The 19,903-nt window shown below is 40.6% G+C and overlaps 1 protein-coding gene across 3 annotated transcripts in view; it reads right to left on the bottom strand.

The window, feature by feature from the left end:
- The window catches only part of TNPO1 (transportin 1), a 56,890-nt gene extending 38,100 nt beyond the window's left edge, over window positions 1-18,790 (bottom strand). For all 3 annotated transcript variants that reach the window (XR_013180186.1, XR_013180185.1, XM_054652210.2), the window contains exons 1-3: window positions 18,654-18,790; window positions 18,370-18,483; window positions 15,830-15,905 (exon numbers count right to left, since the gene is read on the bottom strand). Coding sequence is in view for 1 of the 3 variants with exons in the window: in XM_054652210.2 (XP_054508185.1) it covers window positions 15,830-15,905; window positions 18,370-18,474 (181 nt within the window). In the remaining 2 variants the exon portion in view is untranslated. The remainder of the gene's footprint in view (window positions 1-15,829; window positions 15,906-18,369; window positions 18,484-18,653) is intronic.
- Window positions 18,791-19,903: the final 1,113 nt, after the last annotated feature.

Raw genomic sequence — 19,903 nt, 5'->3', positions numbered from 1 at the left:
CCCACATTAATATAGTGTTCCATTTTTCTAAGAAGTAAGGGACTTCAATCCCTTTGGAAATGCCAAATTCTGATCTAATAAATTAATAATTAGAGGAAGTAGGAAAAAAAAATCTTTAGACAATGTTAACAGGAAAGTGTTACACAGTATGAGCTAAAAAATAAATGCAACCAGAACTGACCTGAATTGAGTAAGAATTTAAGTTCAGGCAACAGTTTCAGTTCTGTTCACTGAGCTTTCTCTAAGATACTGGGCCAAGTAGAGGAATGGAAAAAGAACGGTTTAGATTTTCCATTTCTAGTGGAGTAGATTCATGTTTCGTTCTTAACCAAGGACATGAGTAACTTGGTATTACATCTGACATATGCTGAAAGTGAAAGATCTGAATGTTCTATATAGAAGGGGTTAGTTTAAAATATAAACAAATTTAAATTTAGTTTACAGGAACCCTAATAACACTGGAAGCTAATTTTAATCAGCATTTTAGCCACTTGTTGAATTTTTGCTATGAAGTCCTGATTTGGACAAAATAAGGAATTCCTTTGTGCCAAGAACTAGTCCACACAGGGATCTATTCCAGCCCTTCAAAACTATTATTGACCTAACAGAAATAAGAAAAATAAGATATGCGACTTTCAAATATAAAGTACTTTCAAACTAAAGCTACTACGTCACAACATCAAGAGTCTCACAACACTGCAATGTCTGACTGACAGCTGACTGACAGACATTGGACACTTTAGGCCAGTTGGAAGAGAAACAGAGCTTTTCAGAAGATAGGGGATGCTTTTCAGAAGATAGGGGATTGTTTGGCTGATCAGAAATTAAAATTCATTTTTATCAACTGATTTTGAGTGCCAAAACCAAAGTGCCTTCATAGACTTTTTTATCTTGTCTTTTATGTACATATTTCAGTTATAAAGAAGCATTAGTTAGAATGCTCTGGAACTACAAAGGTATTGATATAGAAACAAACACGTCCTTTAGAATTCAATAACTTTATAAACCAGGAAGCCATCCAATGAATATATATTTGAGACAATTCTACAACTTCACCTACCCTATATGATTTAAATACCAACTTCTAAACAACATAAAAAATAAAACTCATTTCACTTGCACAGCTCTACATTTGCCAGCACCTCTTCTGGGAGAAGGAGGGGAAAAGAGGGTTTATTATTTTAAATAAAAAACTAAAGATTGTATGAGTGGACAAACTTCTCTCAACCTCACAACTTAGTTGTGAGCCATCACAAGTATTACTATAGTTACTTGGCAAGTCAATCAAGTAATTTTGAGATAGTCTTCAAATTAAAAGTAAAATCCTTACATCAATTCTTGCACTAGTAAAGTATATCAAACTCTGATTGCTTTACATAACTGTCATCCATTGGTAGGTACACATATCTTTAAGAAATTCAGTCCCTCATAAATTGTTATGATGATTTAAAATTGTGCCTGGGGAGAAAAGAAGCCAAAGGAGTCCTCCTTTAATTTCCATATTTTAAAACTTTTGCAAACCGCAAAAAACCCCATTATCATTAACAGCCACAGACACCAAACACAGTAGTTACTGTAACTCCTTATCATCCAGCACTATCTTCTTGGTGTGAAGCAAATCAGTGAGAATCAAAGTCTGATTAGAATACAGTAGGCTAGTCACTATTAGGATATATTCTAGAATGAAAATATTAAACACTGCATTATGGAAAAACATTAATCCATTAGAATGCCTGGCTACAGCTACAAAAGGGACAAAGCCACAGTTTCAATTTAATCAAGCAGAGATACACACATTATTAAGTTACTTTTGTCAAAACCACACGGATTAGTCAACCAGTTTAGATAAAAATAAAGATCACATGCAGGTGAAACTTCAGGACCATTTTTTTTCTTCACAAACTATTCTATGGTATGCAGAAGTATGATATATCTTTAATCCATTCTTTTAGCCAACAGAAGACAACAGAAAAACTATCCTTCATAGGAAGTGATTATTCCACATATCTGCAACAAAGATTCCATGGGATTCATAATGGAAGTGGTATCTGACAAATGAAAAAGAAGTAACAAAATGAGGAAGAGAAGAAAAATTTAAAAAAAAGCAAAACCTTTGATAAAGTTTTGGTAAGTATCAAAAATTTGAGAGCTGACAAGCAGAAATCACAAAGGACTTTGTGCTAAACAAACACCAACCACTTGAGACAGAGAAGCAGCCCAGAATCTGATATCCAAGCATTAAAATAAAGACATAACACTGCATCTTAAAGTCTTAGTTTAAGAAAAAAAATTCAGATATGACTGGACAAGGTTATTTATGGAATACAGGCTGCTCAACAACTTAACAGCTACACTGTCAGAAGATAGTAATATAGGTCTGGATGGAATTCTTGCTGTAACACCAAAATTATAGGCAGATGGCTTAAGAGCTGAGTAAGACACCCCTCGGTCTTCATAAATTTTGTGATTAGTTCTGTCAGCCATATGCTTCTCCCATCAAAAAAGCTCACAGTCTTGTCTCCTTTTGTCTCAGTCAACTTGGAAGTATAGAGTTGACAAGAACATATAGTACAAGAAAAAGAAGGAATGTGAAGCAGACCTCTGGCATTTAGTATCATCTTTGGTGCCAAATCAGTTCATCAGTTGAAGATTCCTCTCCCACATTGCCTCACTTTAAAATAAAACCACATAACAATTATCATTTGTTTCTCAGGAAATATTCAATTCTGTTTTAAGATTCTCATACTTGCTCCAAATTTTAGTAACAGGCAGAGCAAATGGATGCACAGTCACATTACACAGATTATTTTAGGGTTACTGCAGTGCTTTTAAGAAACAAAGTGTGTCCTCAAACAGCCACATTTCCTCTACCAAGGGTTTGTACAACAAAGATTGTGTATGTGGAAGCAACAAGCTTTTTGTAGCCCACCTGCAAGCCCAGGTAAGCACATGCATGCTTCACCGTGCCTTTTAGAATCATGGAACGATTTAGGTTGGGAGGTACCTTAAAAAGGTTATCTTATCCAACGTCCTCACCATGGGCAAGAACATCTTCAATTAAATCAGGTTGCTCATGGCACCATCCAATCTCACTTGGAATGTTTAAAGGGATAAGGCATTCACTACTTTCTAGGTAACCTGTTCCAGTGTTCTACCACCTGCACTGTAAAAAATGTCTTCCATAAATGTAGTCTAAACCATCCTTCTTTCTTAAAATCATTACACCTTGTCCTATCACAATAGGCCTGGCTTAGAAATTTGTCCCTGTCTTCCCTATAGGCCTTCTTTCCAGTATTGAAAAGCTGCAATAACAGCTCTTCAAAGCCTTACTTTTTACATGCTGGACACACATGATTTACACACCAGCTCTCTCAGCCTTTCCTTATTGCACAGGTGTTCCAACCCCCTGATGGTCTTTGTGGTCCTCCTCTAGACCTGTTCCACATCTTTCCTGTGCTGTGCCCCTACTTCCACTGTCTGTGCATTTCCTTCCTGCCCTTTAGTTTAACAAGCAGGTCAAACATAACTTGCTAGGATTGCTAAAAGAACTGAGTGACTGGATTGAGAACATTTTTCCATTCACAAGCTGTGATATAATGATTTATGAGCATGGCTATTATTTTGCTCTGATATCTTGTGATATTGGCAACATTAGATGTGAGGGTGAGACTTTTTCTAAGGCAGAATTGCCTGTCTGTCAATCTCCACCTTAAAGCTGTAAAGCCTTTTTTAGAAATAAGCTGTCATTCTGTGTTTTAACTATCAATATGGATTTACTATGTACAAATACAAAATGTGTATTGACAATGACTAGTGTCACGGTTGCACACGAAAATTTCTGATGTATTAATAAGACTGACTTAAAAGAGATAAAACTCAAAAAATAAGAATCCCAACAGAACTGTGTAATACGGGAAGTGGAAAATGAACAATTTCTTTTGTCCTAATATATAAGAATACAGCACAAAAACAGCTTCACAAGCTTCCTAGCAGAAAAAAAATCCTGGATTTTTTTGATACTGGACTATGCCTTAAGTGTAACACTTCTGACATAAATGATTATGGGTACTATCACGTCAGGAGTGGAGTGATGGTATTTCAAAACATTCAGTAACGTCAACACATAAATGACCTTGAAATGTAGTGACTAGACTGAAGTTAATCAGTGTTCTCCATTGACTTATGTGAGTCATGGAAAATAATTTAACTCAATTGCCTAAGCTTAGGAATGTCTATAAGAGACCAAAACAAACTTGGAAATGTTCTGCTGATACTGACTTTTGCATATTTATTTAATAGTAAGTTATGCTTCTTAAGATGATGGTGTAAATAAAATTGAACTGTGGACAATATGGGAGAAGTACTGAACTGCTTACCAAAAATAAACTTGTTAGTTATTACATTTGAGTCTATGTGGCAACGTAGCAGAGTAGCACCTGCAGAGCTGACTTCTCTGAGAAGCTTCAAGAAGTGTCCCCCAGGTTCTACAGAACAAGTGCCAAATGGTTCCAAGATGGACCTGGCTGCTGGCCAAGGCTGAGCGCATCAGCAATGATGGGGAAACAGCAGAGGAGGAGGTGGCCACCTCTTCACTCTCAGGACGGGACTTGAGGAAATGGCATGAATCTGAGTCAGGCAAGGTTTAGGTTGGATATCAGGAAAAGGATTTTCACCAATAGGGTGGCTGATCACTGGAAGAGGCTCCCCAGGGAAGTGGTCACAGCATCAAGCATGACAGAGTTCAAGAAGCATTTGGGTAACAGTTTCAGGCACACTGTGTGATTCTTGGGATGTCCTGTGCAGGGCTAGCTAGACTCTATGATCCTGACAAGTCCATTCCAATTCAGCATAGTCTATGATTCTCTAATTTAAGAAAGGAAAAAAAATTACTATGCAAGAACAATTGTAGCCAGAGTGAAGAGAAGTATGAGAATATGTAAGAGAAATAGCCTTCAGACATTAAGGTAACTGAAGGAGAGGCAGGAGATGCAGCCCATGGAGGTTTCATGGTGGAGGAGATATCCACCTGCAGCCAATGCAGGATCCCACACTAGAGCAGTTGGATGTCCAAAGGAGGCTGTGACCCTGTGGGAAGCCTGCACTGGAGCAGTCTTCTCCTGAAGGACTGCACTCCATGAAAGAGATCCACACTGGAGCAGTTTGGCAAGAACTGCAACCTGTTGAAAGGATTCATGTTGTAAAAGCTTGTGGCAGACTTTCTTCTGTGGGAGGGAACCTCTCACTGGAACATGAGGAAAGTATGAGGAGTGCTCTCCCTGAGGAGGAATGAGTGGCAAGAGAGAACATGTGGTGAACTAATAACAACCACCATTTCCTGTCCCCCTGCATCACTGGGGGAGAGGAGGTAGAGAAAGGTGGGAGTAAAGTTAGGCCCTGGTGGAAGGAAGGTGGTTTTAAGATTTGGCTTTATTTGTCAAAACCCTAATCTGATTTGACTGGTCATAGAGAAAATTATTTCCCCAAGCCTGTGACAGTAATCAGCAAATGATCTCTCCCTGCCCTCATCTCAATCCAGGGACTTTTGTTATATTCTCTCTCCCATGTCCAGATGAGATGGGGAAATACAGAGCAGCTTTGGCAGGGATCTGGCATCCAGCCAGGTCAACCCACTACAATTAATTTTGGAAGGTTTTGTATTCTAACTAATAATTACCACATGTCAATCAAAATGCCAAATTCTGTATACCTCTACAGACTTACAAAACAAAAAAAAGGTTAAAGAACTAATCTTCTGGTTTCACTTCTACTTTCAGCTTGTCTATCAATAATCTCCACAACCTGGTTGTCCCAGCACTTTTCCTTTCTCATGAAGTCTCGCCTTGCCTCCTGATCCAGCAGCTAAACCACTCCCAGAATTCCATCAAGAGCACAATAATTATTATTAAAAAATTGGCATTTAGCATGATGAGAACATGATTCACTGAAAGGTCCTAAACCATACAACAAATGCAAGACAATGCTGTAGTTTAAGAACATTACATTCAAAAGTAATGTCATGTCTCTGGCATTTACTTTTTGAGGGTGAGGAGGAAGATGACAACATGGATTTTTGTGCTTAGTCAAGTGCACAGGAAAAGGAAACTATGACATTCCCAATGGAACTTGCTTAGACAGCACCTGGCAGTGAATGAATACAGATTTAGAGTCATTAATCTATCTGAAGAAATTGCCTTGTCAGATGAGTAGAGGTTTTGGCACTCTCTGAATATATCAAAGGTGAATCTTTAAAGTATGTGATAATCTGTTATTTGAATAGCTTGGTTGGTACACAAGGATTACCTGAATGAGCAAACTAAGACTGTGTTATCAAAAAGAGTAATTCAGAATCGTATTCAAACCGCTGGGTATTGGGAAACACAAAATACAGGATACAACATTGGTGTTGTACAGGGTGCTGCACAGTAGAAATTTTGATTAGTTTTCCTTCTGTCTATATCCTATAGGTATAGTTTAAGAGAAAATTGTGTGGTAGCATACAAGTGTAAATGTTCTAAGGCCACACTGCTTTGTTTCTCTGATACCCTTACCAGCCAGTAAAGCTTCTTCCCCTAATGAAAGGATTTAATGAAAGGAAAACCTTCTCCTGTTTATTTACTAAGTCTGTACTCAATGTGCTTCCTTTTTTTGTTTGGTTTTTTTTGGTGGTTTTTTTTTTGTTTTTTTTTTTGTTGTTGTTGTTGTTGTTGTTGTTGGTTGGTTGGTTTTTTTTTTTCTTCTTCCCTTCATTCTGGCTGATTTTTCTGAACATTATCATCAGACATTTAATTAGAAATATTAGGTTACACTCTGGTTAACATCAGAACATAGGTTTGGCACAAGTGGAGGTGTTCTTCCTAAGCAGATGTGTATCTAGCTAAAATAGGAAAATACACTTTCATACATTTAACATTTCATTATTGTTATGATTTTAGGACCTTAGATTTTTTTTAATTTTGCTACACAAGAGTTCTTACCAGGAAGGTTAAGAATACAGTGAAAATGAGACTTATCTGAGATGCTTTGCTGGGTGACCATGCTGCTCTTCTGAGCAGTTATAAATCCATCTTTTCAGTTTTCAGTCTCTTCAGTTTTCAGTTTCCACCTATGACTTCATCAGTCGTCTTTCTTTATAGGGGAATGAACATGTGGAAAACTGGGAGCTCTTATCATTTTGCAATGTTCAAAGCTCCTGAGACTTACAGCTTGCCAGTCAGAATTTTCTCTGATCAGTAGCATATCTACTGATTCAGACAAAAACATCCATCACTTGAAGTTATGTGAATGCTTTTTCCTTGGAGATATCAAACTAAAAATTTGTCCTGTTGAATTTACACTCGCTTGAAGTGCCAGTGTGTGACAATTTAGATGAAGCAGAAAACTGCTATAGGGCAAAGGAGTTATCAACCCCCTACACAGTCTAAGTGCAAACTACAGTCATTGTCACCTGGGATTGAGTGCTCCCTTAGCAGATTTGAAGATGACAAAGCTGAGCAGTGCAGCTGAACAGCGCAAAACAGAAGGAAGGGATGCCATTCAGAGGGACCTGGACAAGCTTGAGAAATGAGTCCATGAGAATCTCATGAGGTTCAACAAGTCCAAGGGGAGGTGCTGCCCCTAGGTGAGTGCAATCCTAGATGAGTACAGACTGGGAGAAGAAACCAGTGAGAGCACAGGACTAGAGGATGAAAAGCTGGACATGAGCCAATGTTTGCTTACAGCCCAGAAAGCCAACCACGTCCTGGGCTGCATCTAAAGCAGTGTGGCCAGCAGGGTGAGGGAGGGGATTCTGCCTATACTCTGTGCTGATGAGTCCCCCCCTTCAGTGCTGCATCAGCTCTGCTGTCTCCAGCACAGGAAGGACAATAACCTGTTGGAGCAAGTCCAGAGGAGGGCCACAAAGATGAGCAGAGGGCTGGAACACCTCTCTTGTGAAGACAGCCTGAGACCTGGGGTTGTTAAGCCTGGAGAAGAGAACACGTTGGGGAGACCTCAATTGCTGCCTCTCAGCAGAGAGAGTGACTTTTTTCACTGACAGATAGTGGTAAGACATGGGAGAAGATTTTTAAACTAAAAGAGGAGAGATTTAGATTAGATGTTAGGAAGAAATGCTTTACTCAGTGGGTGATGAGGAAAAAGAACAGGTTGCCCAGAGAAGTAGTGGATGCCTCATCCCTGAAATTTTTCAAGGGTTAGATAGGGCCCTGAGTAATCTGATATAGTGGGTGGCATCCCTGCCCATGGCAGGGGAGTTGCAATTAATCTTTACTGTCCCTTTCAACCAAAACTACTGTATCATTCTTTGATGATTATGTAGCTCTGTCAGGGCACAGTTGCTCCTGAATGCCCATTGAAAGCAGACGGCCTGAGTTCATGGGGGTTCTAAAGAATGTGTATTATGTTATTACAGAAGCAGAAGAAAGGAGTTTAAAATGTTTTGCAAAAGCCGTAGAAATGCTTATCCTATTATGGTATTAGCATGAAACTGTGGTGTCTAGATGTGCCCTTTCTATGGACAGTAAAGATACTCAATTCTGGAGCTGGTAAAACATACTGTGGATGCTATTATTTGTAGTATTAAAAGTATTTTGTTTTTTTTCTTCTAGGTTCCACTCTCTTGTGACATTAAAGGAAAGATGTTTAACTTGTACATGAACAGTGGTAATGGGCACTCCTTTACTAAAACAGATTTGGTATTATAAAATGGTTCACTATCCAACTGCATCTGGCCCAGCACTGCAAGACAACATACATGCTAAAAGCTTTATCATCCCAATGCTTAACAGTAAGTATGCTTTCTAAAAATCTAGAAAGAGGTGGTGATATTGCTTCCAAAGAGCCTAAATCAGACACCAGCATACAGCCTTTCAAATAGGAGGCACCTCTGAACTGCATTGAATCAAACACTGCTTGGTGTTGGTTTGAACAGAATTCTTTTAGAAATACCGGCAACACTTTGGCTTTCTACAGGAAAACAGCCCATAGGAATGCTTGATACTGGCATTTTAAGTACATTTAGGCTTGATGTAAAAAAACAACCAAACATCACTGAGTATGAGAGTTTACTTTTTAAAATAGCATATAAAGAAATAATCATTGCAGCCTGTAAAGAAACATTAAGGAAAGGTTTGAAACAGCTGATTAAATACCTCCATCTTACACCTAAAGATTTATTTTAAGGCAAAAACAGATCTTATCCATGACTACTTGAACTTCAGACAATGACATAGCAATTCTTTCCTTCTATGGCCTTCAGGAACAAGGAAAGAAATAACAATGGAGATTTCATATTCTCAATTCTGGATGTTTAAAGTAAAGAGCTCCAGGAAAGTGTCCCTGAAGCACTGAATCACATTACAAAACCACAATCAAATTCAGTTTCTTTCAAAACTCAAAATAAATAATCTATGAGGAGAAGACTTTACTTAAACCTGCACTACAAAATCCCTAAAGAAGCACGGAAAGGAATAATTAGTGAGCACACTGGGAAAAGCCATGGAATTTTTACTAACCTTACAAAATTAATTATATGATAGTACGTATACTAAGTAAGTCTGCTGATGATACTAAACTGGGAGGAGCTGCTGGCTTCTTCAAAGGCGGAAAGGCCCTGCAGAGACCTCAATAAACTGGAGGGCTGGACAATCACCACCTGTACGAAGTTCTAACGAGTGCTGGATTCTGTAGCTGCGGATGGGGCAACCTTGGATGTGCAGGCAGACTGGGGAATGAGATGCTGGAAAGCAGTGCCACAGAGAGGGACCAGTGGGTCCTGGTCAATGGCAAGTTGAACATGGTCAGCAGTGCCCTGCCAGCAAGGAGGGCCACCTGTGTCCTGGGGGCATCAGGCCCAGCATGGCCAGCTGGGCAATGCACTGGGGGCAGCCTCACCTCCAGTGCTGGGGCAGCTCTGGGTGCCACAATAGCCTCATGCAAGGCTAGAGAGTGTCCAAAGGAGCACCATGAGGATGCTGAAGAGCCTTGAGGGGAAGCCCTATGAGGAGCAGATGAAGTCACCTGGTCTGTTCAGCCTGGAGGACACTGAGGGGAGACCTCATTGCAGCCTACATCTTGTTCTGGTGAGGGGAAGAGGATGGACAGGCACTCATCTCTTCTCTGTGGTGACCAGTGACAGGACCCACAGGAATGGCCTGAAGTTTTGTCAGGGGAGGTTTAGGTTGGATATCAGGAAAAGGTTCTTCAACTAGAGGTTGTCTGGGCACTGGTAGAGGCTTCCCAGGGAAGTGGTCACAGCACCAAGCCTGACAGAGTTCAAGAAGTGTTTGGACAATGCTCTCAGGCACATGGTGTGACTATTGGGGGTATTCTGTGCATAGCCAGGAGTTGGACTCGTGACTTTGTGAATGTGTCCCGTCCCACTCAGGATATTCCATGATTCTACTCTTTCCCTTTTAGGCAACTCAACTATTATATTTATGCACTCATTAGCAGAAATTAGTCTTTTCATAATTCTTCATCTATCTGAACTTCAGAGAATACTTTGCTGTTAAGTGGGACATTATACAGACTATGCAGCATTTTAAACTGTAAAGGCAGATTAATCTGACTTGATTTCTGAATGGTAATGCAATCCGTTTCACTGCTTGACAATTATTTTTAATAGTGATATGTAGAGTGACTGTACTGGAGGGAAGTGGTAGGTGAGGGGAGCTTCTGTTTTAATTTAACAACTAAAACTTTTCTGGATTAATCCTTCTCGAAGTTATCTTCTTGAAATGGGTAACTGGCAAATCTACATGTAATCTCACATCACAGTCTTTTTCTTGCTTAGCCACAATTACCTTTCAATATGCCAAGAAAGATCCTAATGGAATGGATTCATGAAAACTGCTCTCTGGATCAAGTTTAAATTTAAAGATTCAGTAGAAAACGTTCACATCAAACTCACATGAACATTTCAGGTTTCAGTAATATTTGATAAAAAGCCATTTTGAATTATATGTGCAAAACTAGATTAATTATTAGTGTCATGATTACCAGAACATAAATTACTATCTGTAAAAGCTCTGTTGAAACAAAAACTAGGGGGAGGGAGGGGAGAGAGTAGGGTGGGGACAGGACCTGTCTCCATGGTAATGTTCCAGAGCAAAGTACTCTGAGTGACTAGATCATCACATGAACAAGACCAAGAATTGCCGAGACCATGTTCTCCTATCTTCAACTGGTTTATAAAAATCTGAAGTATTTTGGAAATAAGCTCAAAAGACCATCCTTAAAGCCTGTGACAAAAACAGCACTAAAGCTGTTCTCAGTTTCAGCTCATTCACCTTCAGAGTAAAAGATCATTTTAAGGACTCTGATCCTTGACTGCAATAGCCATACACCACTGACTGTGACCAATCAATCCATGCAGATAACACTCTGCGGAGAATAAATACTAGAGTTCCCATGTTTGGATGGGGTGAAAAGTCAGTCACTAAAGCACCTTCACAAGATCATAGTTGTGCAACTGCAACAGAATAGACAACTGCAGTTTTACAAGCCAGCAGAAATTATCAGGACCACGATGCATTTCTCTCTATATTTTCCCATTACTGTAAGTACTTGCTGAGAGCCCAGCAGACAAGGGGGGGAGGTGAATGCAGAACTTCATAGAAATAATGCAAAACTAACCATGTTCCATTAAATAACAATGGACATCATCTTTTCATAGTTTAGTGCAAGCCACATCCATCTCCAATTCCCAAAGTTCAGAATGTTGTCTGAAATAAAATTGTGGTGTAATTCTGGACTGAAACTAAGCAAAAAACACCAGGAAACTGATGTAGTTGTCCTACAACAGGACAATGCAAATTAAGAAGGATGCTATTTCTGTCTATTTTGGAGTAGAAGGAGAAAGAAATATCTTACAGATCTTGATTTAGAAAAGGCATAAACAAAGCAAGTTTTCATATAGGCACCTTTGGAAATTTCATCATTGCAGTCAGCAAGGTCTGAAACAAACTCAGTACTTCTGCTTGCAGCATGAATTGTCCATATTATGTCATCTAGAGGTTCTGACCTGCCTCAGGCTTCATATATCTTGGAGAACTACCTCAGCACACCTTAGGCAGAGACTAGAACAGGCCTCAGCAAGACAGCAAAGAGGCTGAAATTAGGAAAATACATTCTCATACTTTCCTTCAAAGAAACATACCTGGACTAGGGATGCAATAATGCAAACAAGGAAAGGGGGATATAGGTGCATGACTTGGATCAAAGATGGGAAGCTGCAGTTAAATGAAAAAAGCAACAAGCAGAACTGATGCTTCCATGTAGCACTGGACTGTTTCAGTCAAACACACAAAAACCAGAAAATTATTTGAGAAGCAACCTGCACACAACACTCCAGAAAACAAATTATTAACAGAATACAGAAGACTAGAGGATTCTGAGCTCACCTCAGACGACACTGGAAGAACACAACCACAAACCCAACACTAAGGACAGGACAGTGTTACTACATTACCTGTGAGGTTTTTTACCTTCCAGTCCAAGAAGGAATAACTAGACTCACAGTGCCTACACATAATATCTTCATTTACAGATAAATTAACAAAACAATTCTTTTTTTTATTCAGACTACTTTTCAGTTAATCTGGACTCCATCTTACCTAGCTAAGGAAGATCTCTAAGCAACATACTTCATGGGAACTACACTCTAGAGATCTACACGTTAAATTTTAATGGCTTGGGATCTTATTTTATTTCATCACCCTGTCCACTGTCTAACTGAATGCTGTTTCCTTAACAAGATTTATATTGTGATATTTTTAACACTGGGGTTCATTCAGATTCCCAACTCTATCTTTAGAAATGCACATTAATTTTAAAATAATCAAAAAAAACCAAACCAACCCTCAACAAAAACAAGAAAGTCCCAAACGACAAAAAACCAAACAAAACCCCCACAAACAACCAAAACCGAAACAAAAAAAACAACCCCAAAAAAACAATCAACCAAACCCAAAAAAACAAGAAGAAAAAATGAAGTACTTAAACCTTGGGCTATATGCTGTAGCAGCAAAGTACACCACACATTTTCACTGATGAAATGGCAGCAGGGCATTCCTGCTTCCAGGAAGACCCAAGCTTAACAAGCTTTGACAAGGCCCAGAAAAATTTAAAAACAAAGCCAAGAAAACCCCTATTTACATGTAGGATTATCACAATAGGTCTTAAACCAGTAAGTCATAAGCATTCAGAAAAAGAAGCTTGATGGAACTGTAGCTAGAGGAAAAGAAGGTAACAGTTTTTTTTTCAACTGAATAGTAACAGTGCTAAAATAAAGCAAATTTCCTACACATAAGGTTTACCCTAGTATCTTAAAGGCAGGGCTCAGTGAAAGCCAGTTTTGTAAATGAAGGGTTGTAGAAGTTTTCTTGCAAAGTTAATTGTCCAGAGAGGTCTAAGACTCAGGTCAAAGACAAACCAATCTTCACTGCAGTAGAATGATACCATTCACTGAAGTAGAATGATACTATTTAACACACATTTCAACTAACCAAATGACAGAATTCCCACATTCAGGAGCTGTCACCTAATGTATCCTTAAGCACTATTTTCTCAGCAGAAGTTTCAACAGTAGCAAAAATTGAATCAAATCTCAGTTCCATCTGCTAACAAGCCAAGATCTTTTTCTTGTGGACTATGAAAACACCGTAATTTTTATTGAAAAAGCTGTCAAATATGTTATAAGTCTATTTTCATTGCTCCTTCTGCTGGAATAGTATGGACACAATAAAAACATAAACTTCTAACAGTATGAATAACCATGCTTTGGTCTGTGGCAAGGCTGTAGAGACAGACAGCCAACAGAACTGCTTCAGGAGGGAAGAAAACAGAATGCTTTCTCAGTCGTACTGAAGTCAGCTATCTACTGGGATGAGTCCGTCCAAGTATTGCAGCTGCTGACCAGCAGTTACCTTACTTGAGCCTGAGGAAGGGCTGCTGGTTGGATTCAAAGCAAATCCAAATCCAATCAACAGTCTCCTGCTATTCTTCATTAGTCCTACTTAAGCAAGGCAACAGAATTCAAATATTTAGAATTTAGCAAACACTATGAAAAACACCAACCAGACTTGGTTATGATACCTTCAAATTTTGCAAATTTCCAGAAATAGAGATACGAAGGTAAAAAATAGTTGCTTTGGACAAAAGGTTATGATCCTAAAAATGTCACGATGCTGGACAAGGGCATCACCAGAGTAAGAGATGTTCTCCAACAGTCTCACAATATACCTGATGTATTTGTGAGAGATATCAGTGCAATCTGATCCAAAACACTGCTCCCTGGAAGTTAACTTGCTACTTCTTCCCAGCTTGCTTGGCCTCTCAACCTGCTGCAACCTGCTGTTTTCCCCTCAGATAAAACAGCTTTACACTCCATAACAGCCCCTACTCTTTATCAAATTCTACATTGGTCGATGCGATTAAACATAAGGAAGAGAAAATATGACTACAGAATAACCAAAATAGTTCTGTTCGGAAGATAGATTTTGACACACCACTAAACACCAAATATCTACGACAATCTAGAACCTCAGGCTCAAATGGTGAATGAAGAAAGAGAAATCAGGAAGTTGTGTAAGTGTCAGAAAACAAATTCATGGACAAAAAGAAAAAGTGAAACATCCTTCTTGTCACATCCTTTGTACAGATTCCATGTCCCACTACTGGAACTGCTTTGCTTTACATTTTTCTGGTAATGGTATAAAAGACATGGTATCTACACTGGCGCCGTATTCAAAGATACCTTATCCTGGCTGACTCAAGTCTTGAAAATGCTCTCAGACTTAAGAGACTTTACAGATTACTAGGTGACTTCCTACACAGAACACACAAAAGCACTTAGATATACTCTAGCCTTGAAACAGGAAAATATACTTTCATACTCCTCTCTGTTTTCCTCCTCCTGAAGCAAGCTGATACGATGAAAACAGTACTTAGAATGTAGACAAACATTCTTGACAATTCTTTGAACATTATAGGGCCACACATAAGTAAAATCTAATTCAAAGGGAAAAAGCAAGCATTCACAAAGATGTGAAACATCAAGTGGCAGAAAAAGCACTAGTAGCAGAACACTAAAGGAAAAAAACCTAGAAAACTACCCGAACAACCAAACACAATTACAAACACATGTAAAGAAACAGATGTGCTAAAGCAGACCTTTAAACAAATTTTCCTTTCTCTGTCAAAGACACCTCAAAACAATAGCTGTAGTCCACTGAGAAGACAATCTTTCACACACCCTGAACACAAAGAATTGGCTGAATTTACCAACTGGTAAAGGCTATAAACTATGTCATATAGAGTGTGTACTGTAATGTCCATAACAATAGAACAACATGATTGATTTCTAACTTTTTTTTACTACAAGTAAATCTTCAGAATCACAATTATGACAGACATCTTTGGACAACTCTAAATATGTAGTCTTCAAAGTATTTAGCAGTCCCCTTACTACAGAGATAATTATCATAATTGAACTTAGCAGTATGTTTTAGAATGTATATAGTCATGATTCACCACAGTTATTCCACAACTTTACTGCAGTCCAATAGAGGCATGATGCTCTAACATTCTCAGAAGATTTCATAGGCCATTTAGAATGGATTCCACTCTAAGGCTGATACTGCAAGTACTAATAAGTTATCAGATTTTTTCCCCCACAAAGACCACTGAGTGCACTGAATTCTACATGACTATAGACAGGTCAACCAATCAGGAAGCTGTCTAGAGCCAGCTCTTTCTTTCTTTGAAGCAAAACAATAAATTTCTTTTTGAAAGCCAAAAAATTAAAATAAAAGTCACTATCTCAAGAACTTACCTTCAGACTTCAACTTTGTAAGAACAAAAATCAGGTAGTTGTTGAAATCTGGATACTGATTAAGTTGTTCTAGTTTCTGAAGAGAAAAACTGTTAAGGAAAGTTGAATCTTTACATACAATATTTACAGCTTTCTGGATACGATGATTGAATTGATGTAGCAGTACATAACAAATATAACAATCAGCTGTGACTATAAGCTCATGACATACAGAGTATGAACAACCTAAAAACAGTTTCTGTAATTTTCTCACTGAAGCAATAGCTTTTAGTTATGGGGAAATCTAAAAAATAATCCATGGGCAGACATAAAAAATAACAGATCCTTAAAGATATCTGTAAAGCTGTATCACTGGAACAGACAGCTCAACATTACCAACAACTGTGTAGTCAAATGGATCAAAATGTAACAGAAAGGAGAAGAAAGAACAAAAAGAGCGGTATTTAAGAGAAACTTAATGAGAAAACACTTAATTGGTCTATGAAATTAAGACTACTTCTTGGACCAATTTTCTTAGCAACTTCTTCACCCACTTAACTTTTTCATTCCATGAAACATACAATAAATTAAACTGAAAAATATCTGAAACCATACTAATTTATAACTTTACTAACAAAGGGTTTTAGCTTATGTATCCTTCCCACTTCATTGTATTTGACACCTGAACACCCAAGTGTGCTAAACAGCATCATAAAGAAACAGCATTGCAGAATAAATGCACAACTTTTTTGATTTTTTCTACAAAAAATTATGGACTAAGTACTTTAAATTTGAAACCATTAATCACAACCCCACTTGGACATGGTATTAAACAGCATCCTAGAACACAACAGACATCATAATTCCTTTCTTTTTGTGTGTGGAACCTTTACACACAGACACACACACAAAGCCTTCTACCTCTAACCCTTACTAGCCAACATCAACACAGCAGGGAGTTTTCACTATCACTTAAAAAGAATTTCAAGCATCAGTTGAAAGGATTTTTGTTCAGTTAAGTTCTATACATCATCAAGACAGACAGCATCACTTATACTGCCCATCATGCATATATGATGCTATAGCTCAATAACCAAACAAGACGTAATTAAATTATTTGAAGCAAAGCTTTAAAGTGTAATTTTACACTAAAGCTACATTATAAACATTGTTCCTATAAACACTTTGATATGTTAAATACTAAAGAGCATCAGTTTAAGCCTGGGGCATTATCAGAAGACTACTTCTTTAGACTCTTCTGTTTAGGATTTTTCAAAGAAAGCAATCATACTTAAAAATTTAGAACACAGCTGAAAGAACAAGATGATCAAGATGCAATTGACCTTCACTTTTCAGAAGGTTTCAGGAGCAGAAACCTTCCTGACAGTCACTGCATTTGCTACAAAAGTCTAGAAGTGGAGCAAATTTGGCTTAAATCTGAACTCTTAATATAAATATATACAGACACACATATGTTCTTACCTACTTAAATAAACTCTGTTGCCTTCTGTGGAGACCTTCAAAAAAATGCCTTAAATAAAAAGAGACCCAGGTAACAAAACTCCTCATAGAATTTCAGCACTTCTATAAATTTCATAGCACTTATGGCTAGTGCAAGGAGCAGGAAACAATAGATGAGGCCTTTATTTTTTAAGGCCTATACTTCTATCAGTCTTAATTTAAGGTTTTGCTTTCTCAATCCTTACTTCTTAAAACCTTGGTATTCACTACTTCTACAATGAAGAGTAACCAGCAGGGAGGGGTGGGGGGAAGGGGAAGAGGAGGGATGGGAGTGAAAAAACATCAATCCACACCACCAAATCAAAGCAGTACAAGAAGATACGTACTGTAGAGCTGCTAATTTTCGTGAATTTTAAAGAGCCGAGTTTCAAGATCAAGCTTCCAGACAAATAAAAACATCCTGACCACGCACCAAAATGCGCAGTGTCAGAACCAGCAGGCCCACGAGGGCGCGCAGGCAGCGGCTCTGCCAGCGGCACTACCCCCACCAGCTACGGCTTTCACCTCGAATCCCGGCCCCAGATTACTGCGAGAGGCCCCAGCTCGCCCCCTCTCTGCCATGGGGACAGCGGGCACATCCCCCGGGGCACTCCCGGCCCCCTCGGCGGGACCCGCTGGGCCCAGGGCCCCGTTCCCGCCTGGCCGCCCTGGGGGCTGGGCGGGGGAACCCGAAAGAGCGGCGGATATCGGCGGAGACGCGCCCGCTTTGAAAATAAATAAATAAATTTGAAAAAAGGCCCCCTATGGTCAAACCCAAAGCGGCCCTTGTCTCTGGACTAGCAACAGGTGCCCAGTGCCCGCCGGGTGAAGGCGGCCCCGCGGCCCACAGGCCGCCTCGGCGGTTCAAACGCCGCGCCACGGCTGGCCGCTCCGGCCAGGGCTCGGCCTCCCGCGTTGCGGCGGCTCCCTGGCCGGGCCGAGCCGGGCAGGCCCAGCTGCCGCAGCGCCGGCCCCGCTGCCGCGCAGGCCACGCTCCCCCCGCCCGCCCGCGGCCGCCCCCGGCCCACTCTCGGGGCTCCGCCAGCCTCGGCCAAGGATACTTGTTGCACGGCTCTCTGCGTGGTGGTGTCCGGGGACTGGGACTCCTTGAGCAGCTGCAGGATCTGCTGGAGCCCCTGCTCGTCGGGCTTCCACTCGTACTCCATCTTGGCTGTCTGGAAAACAGCAGACAACAGGCGGCCGCGGTTGGCGGCGCGGCAGGGCCCGAGCGGGGGCGGGCGGAGATGAAGGAAGGCCGGGCCAGGGAAGGGGCGCGGCAGTGCCCGCTCCGGCTCTCGTGCCCCCACGCACCCCAGCAGCCGCTGGAGAGACGCAGGACACCGACCTGCTCCCGCTGCTTCCGCGCTGAGCAGAGACTGAGTCACGACGAATTTGTGATCCGGCCCGAAGAGCCGCCTCGCGTCCTGCTGGGTCCTAGCGCCGGGCACGGCTCCGCCCGCCCGGGCCGCCTCGGGGCCGCCGGCGCCGCCGTCCGCCTTTCCCCAGTGCGTCCCACACTGCCAGGGGCCTGCGGGCGACAGAACGCGAGCACCTCAATCCTGGCCGACGGGAAACGGGGAGCCCACGCCGCCCACCCGAGAACAGACAGAAACCTCCAGCGAACGGGACAGGCGAGGAGCGGAGGGACGCCCCGGGCCCGGCCCAGGCCCCTGGGATAGCGCCCGGCAACGAGTGCGAGGCTCCCGCCTTGCCACGGAAGAGATGTGCGGGCGCGAAATCAGAGCCCGGGGTCAGGAACGTGGTACCTGCTGCACATCTACGTCATTTGGCTGAGCGCTGAGCAGATCTCAGAGGTTCCCAATTCCCCATGTAAAGAGGGAACAGGACAAAGTACGCATGGAAGTAGGGGGAGGTTGGGGTGTGCAAACTCCAGAGAAACTGCTTTGAATATCCACTGTATCTTAAACTTAGACCCAAAAAATATCACGGGAGATCTCGAGTTAAAATTGATAAATTAGATACATATGTATATATGTAAAATATGCATTACACATGTATGTATGCAGTTATTTTTATGTAATATACTAACAGAATAATACATGCTGTTTAAAACTGGTCTAAAACGTGAAAGACGGTAATTCCCTGGTTTTTACAACCTTACTGTTAGCCACTGTGTAAGCACCTCACTTGACATGAAAACTAGTTTCTGCTGCAGTACAGAACTCAGTTGAAACATTACAATCTCAGCTGTAGCAACTGTTGAGAGGCATTGAGGACAGGGAACAATACTGATTCCTAAGGGTGCATCCCAGATAATTTGCTGCATGCCTCTTTGTCTCACCTCCCCAACACTGACTGTCCAGTCCAAGGTTCTAAGAAGTGTCCTTAGCTAACTTTTCTTCTATTACTATGTGATGATATTATTGAAGGAGACAAAATCAGTATTGCAACTAGTGCTGTAGTTATCACAGGACTTTTTGGGAGACAACAAAAGCTGAGCACCTCTTGAGAGTTTGCAGTACCTAAAGATGAAGTCAGTAAGGCAGGTACATAAAGACATGCCACTACTTAGCAGGAAAGAATAGGCACAAGATTTACATGAGATTTTTCTGATCAGGGTGAATCTCCACTCAT

The sequence above is a fragment of the Agelaius phoeniceus genome, chromosome Z (assembly GCF_051311805.1).
Source record: "Agelaius phoeniceus isolate bAgePho1 chromosome Z, bAgePho1.hap1, whole genome shotgun sequence".
NCBI lineage: Eukaryota > Metazoa > Chordata > Aves > Passeriformes > Icteridae > Agelaius > Agelaius phoeniceus.
Note: the sequence above shows the minus strand (reverse complement) of the source record. Positions and strands in the feature narration are given on the sequence as shown.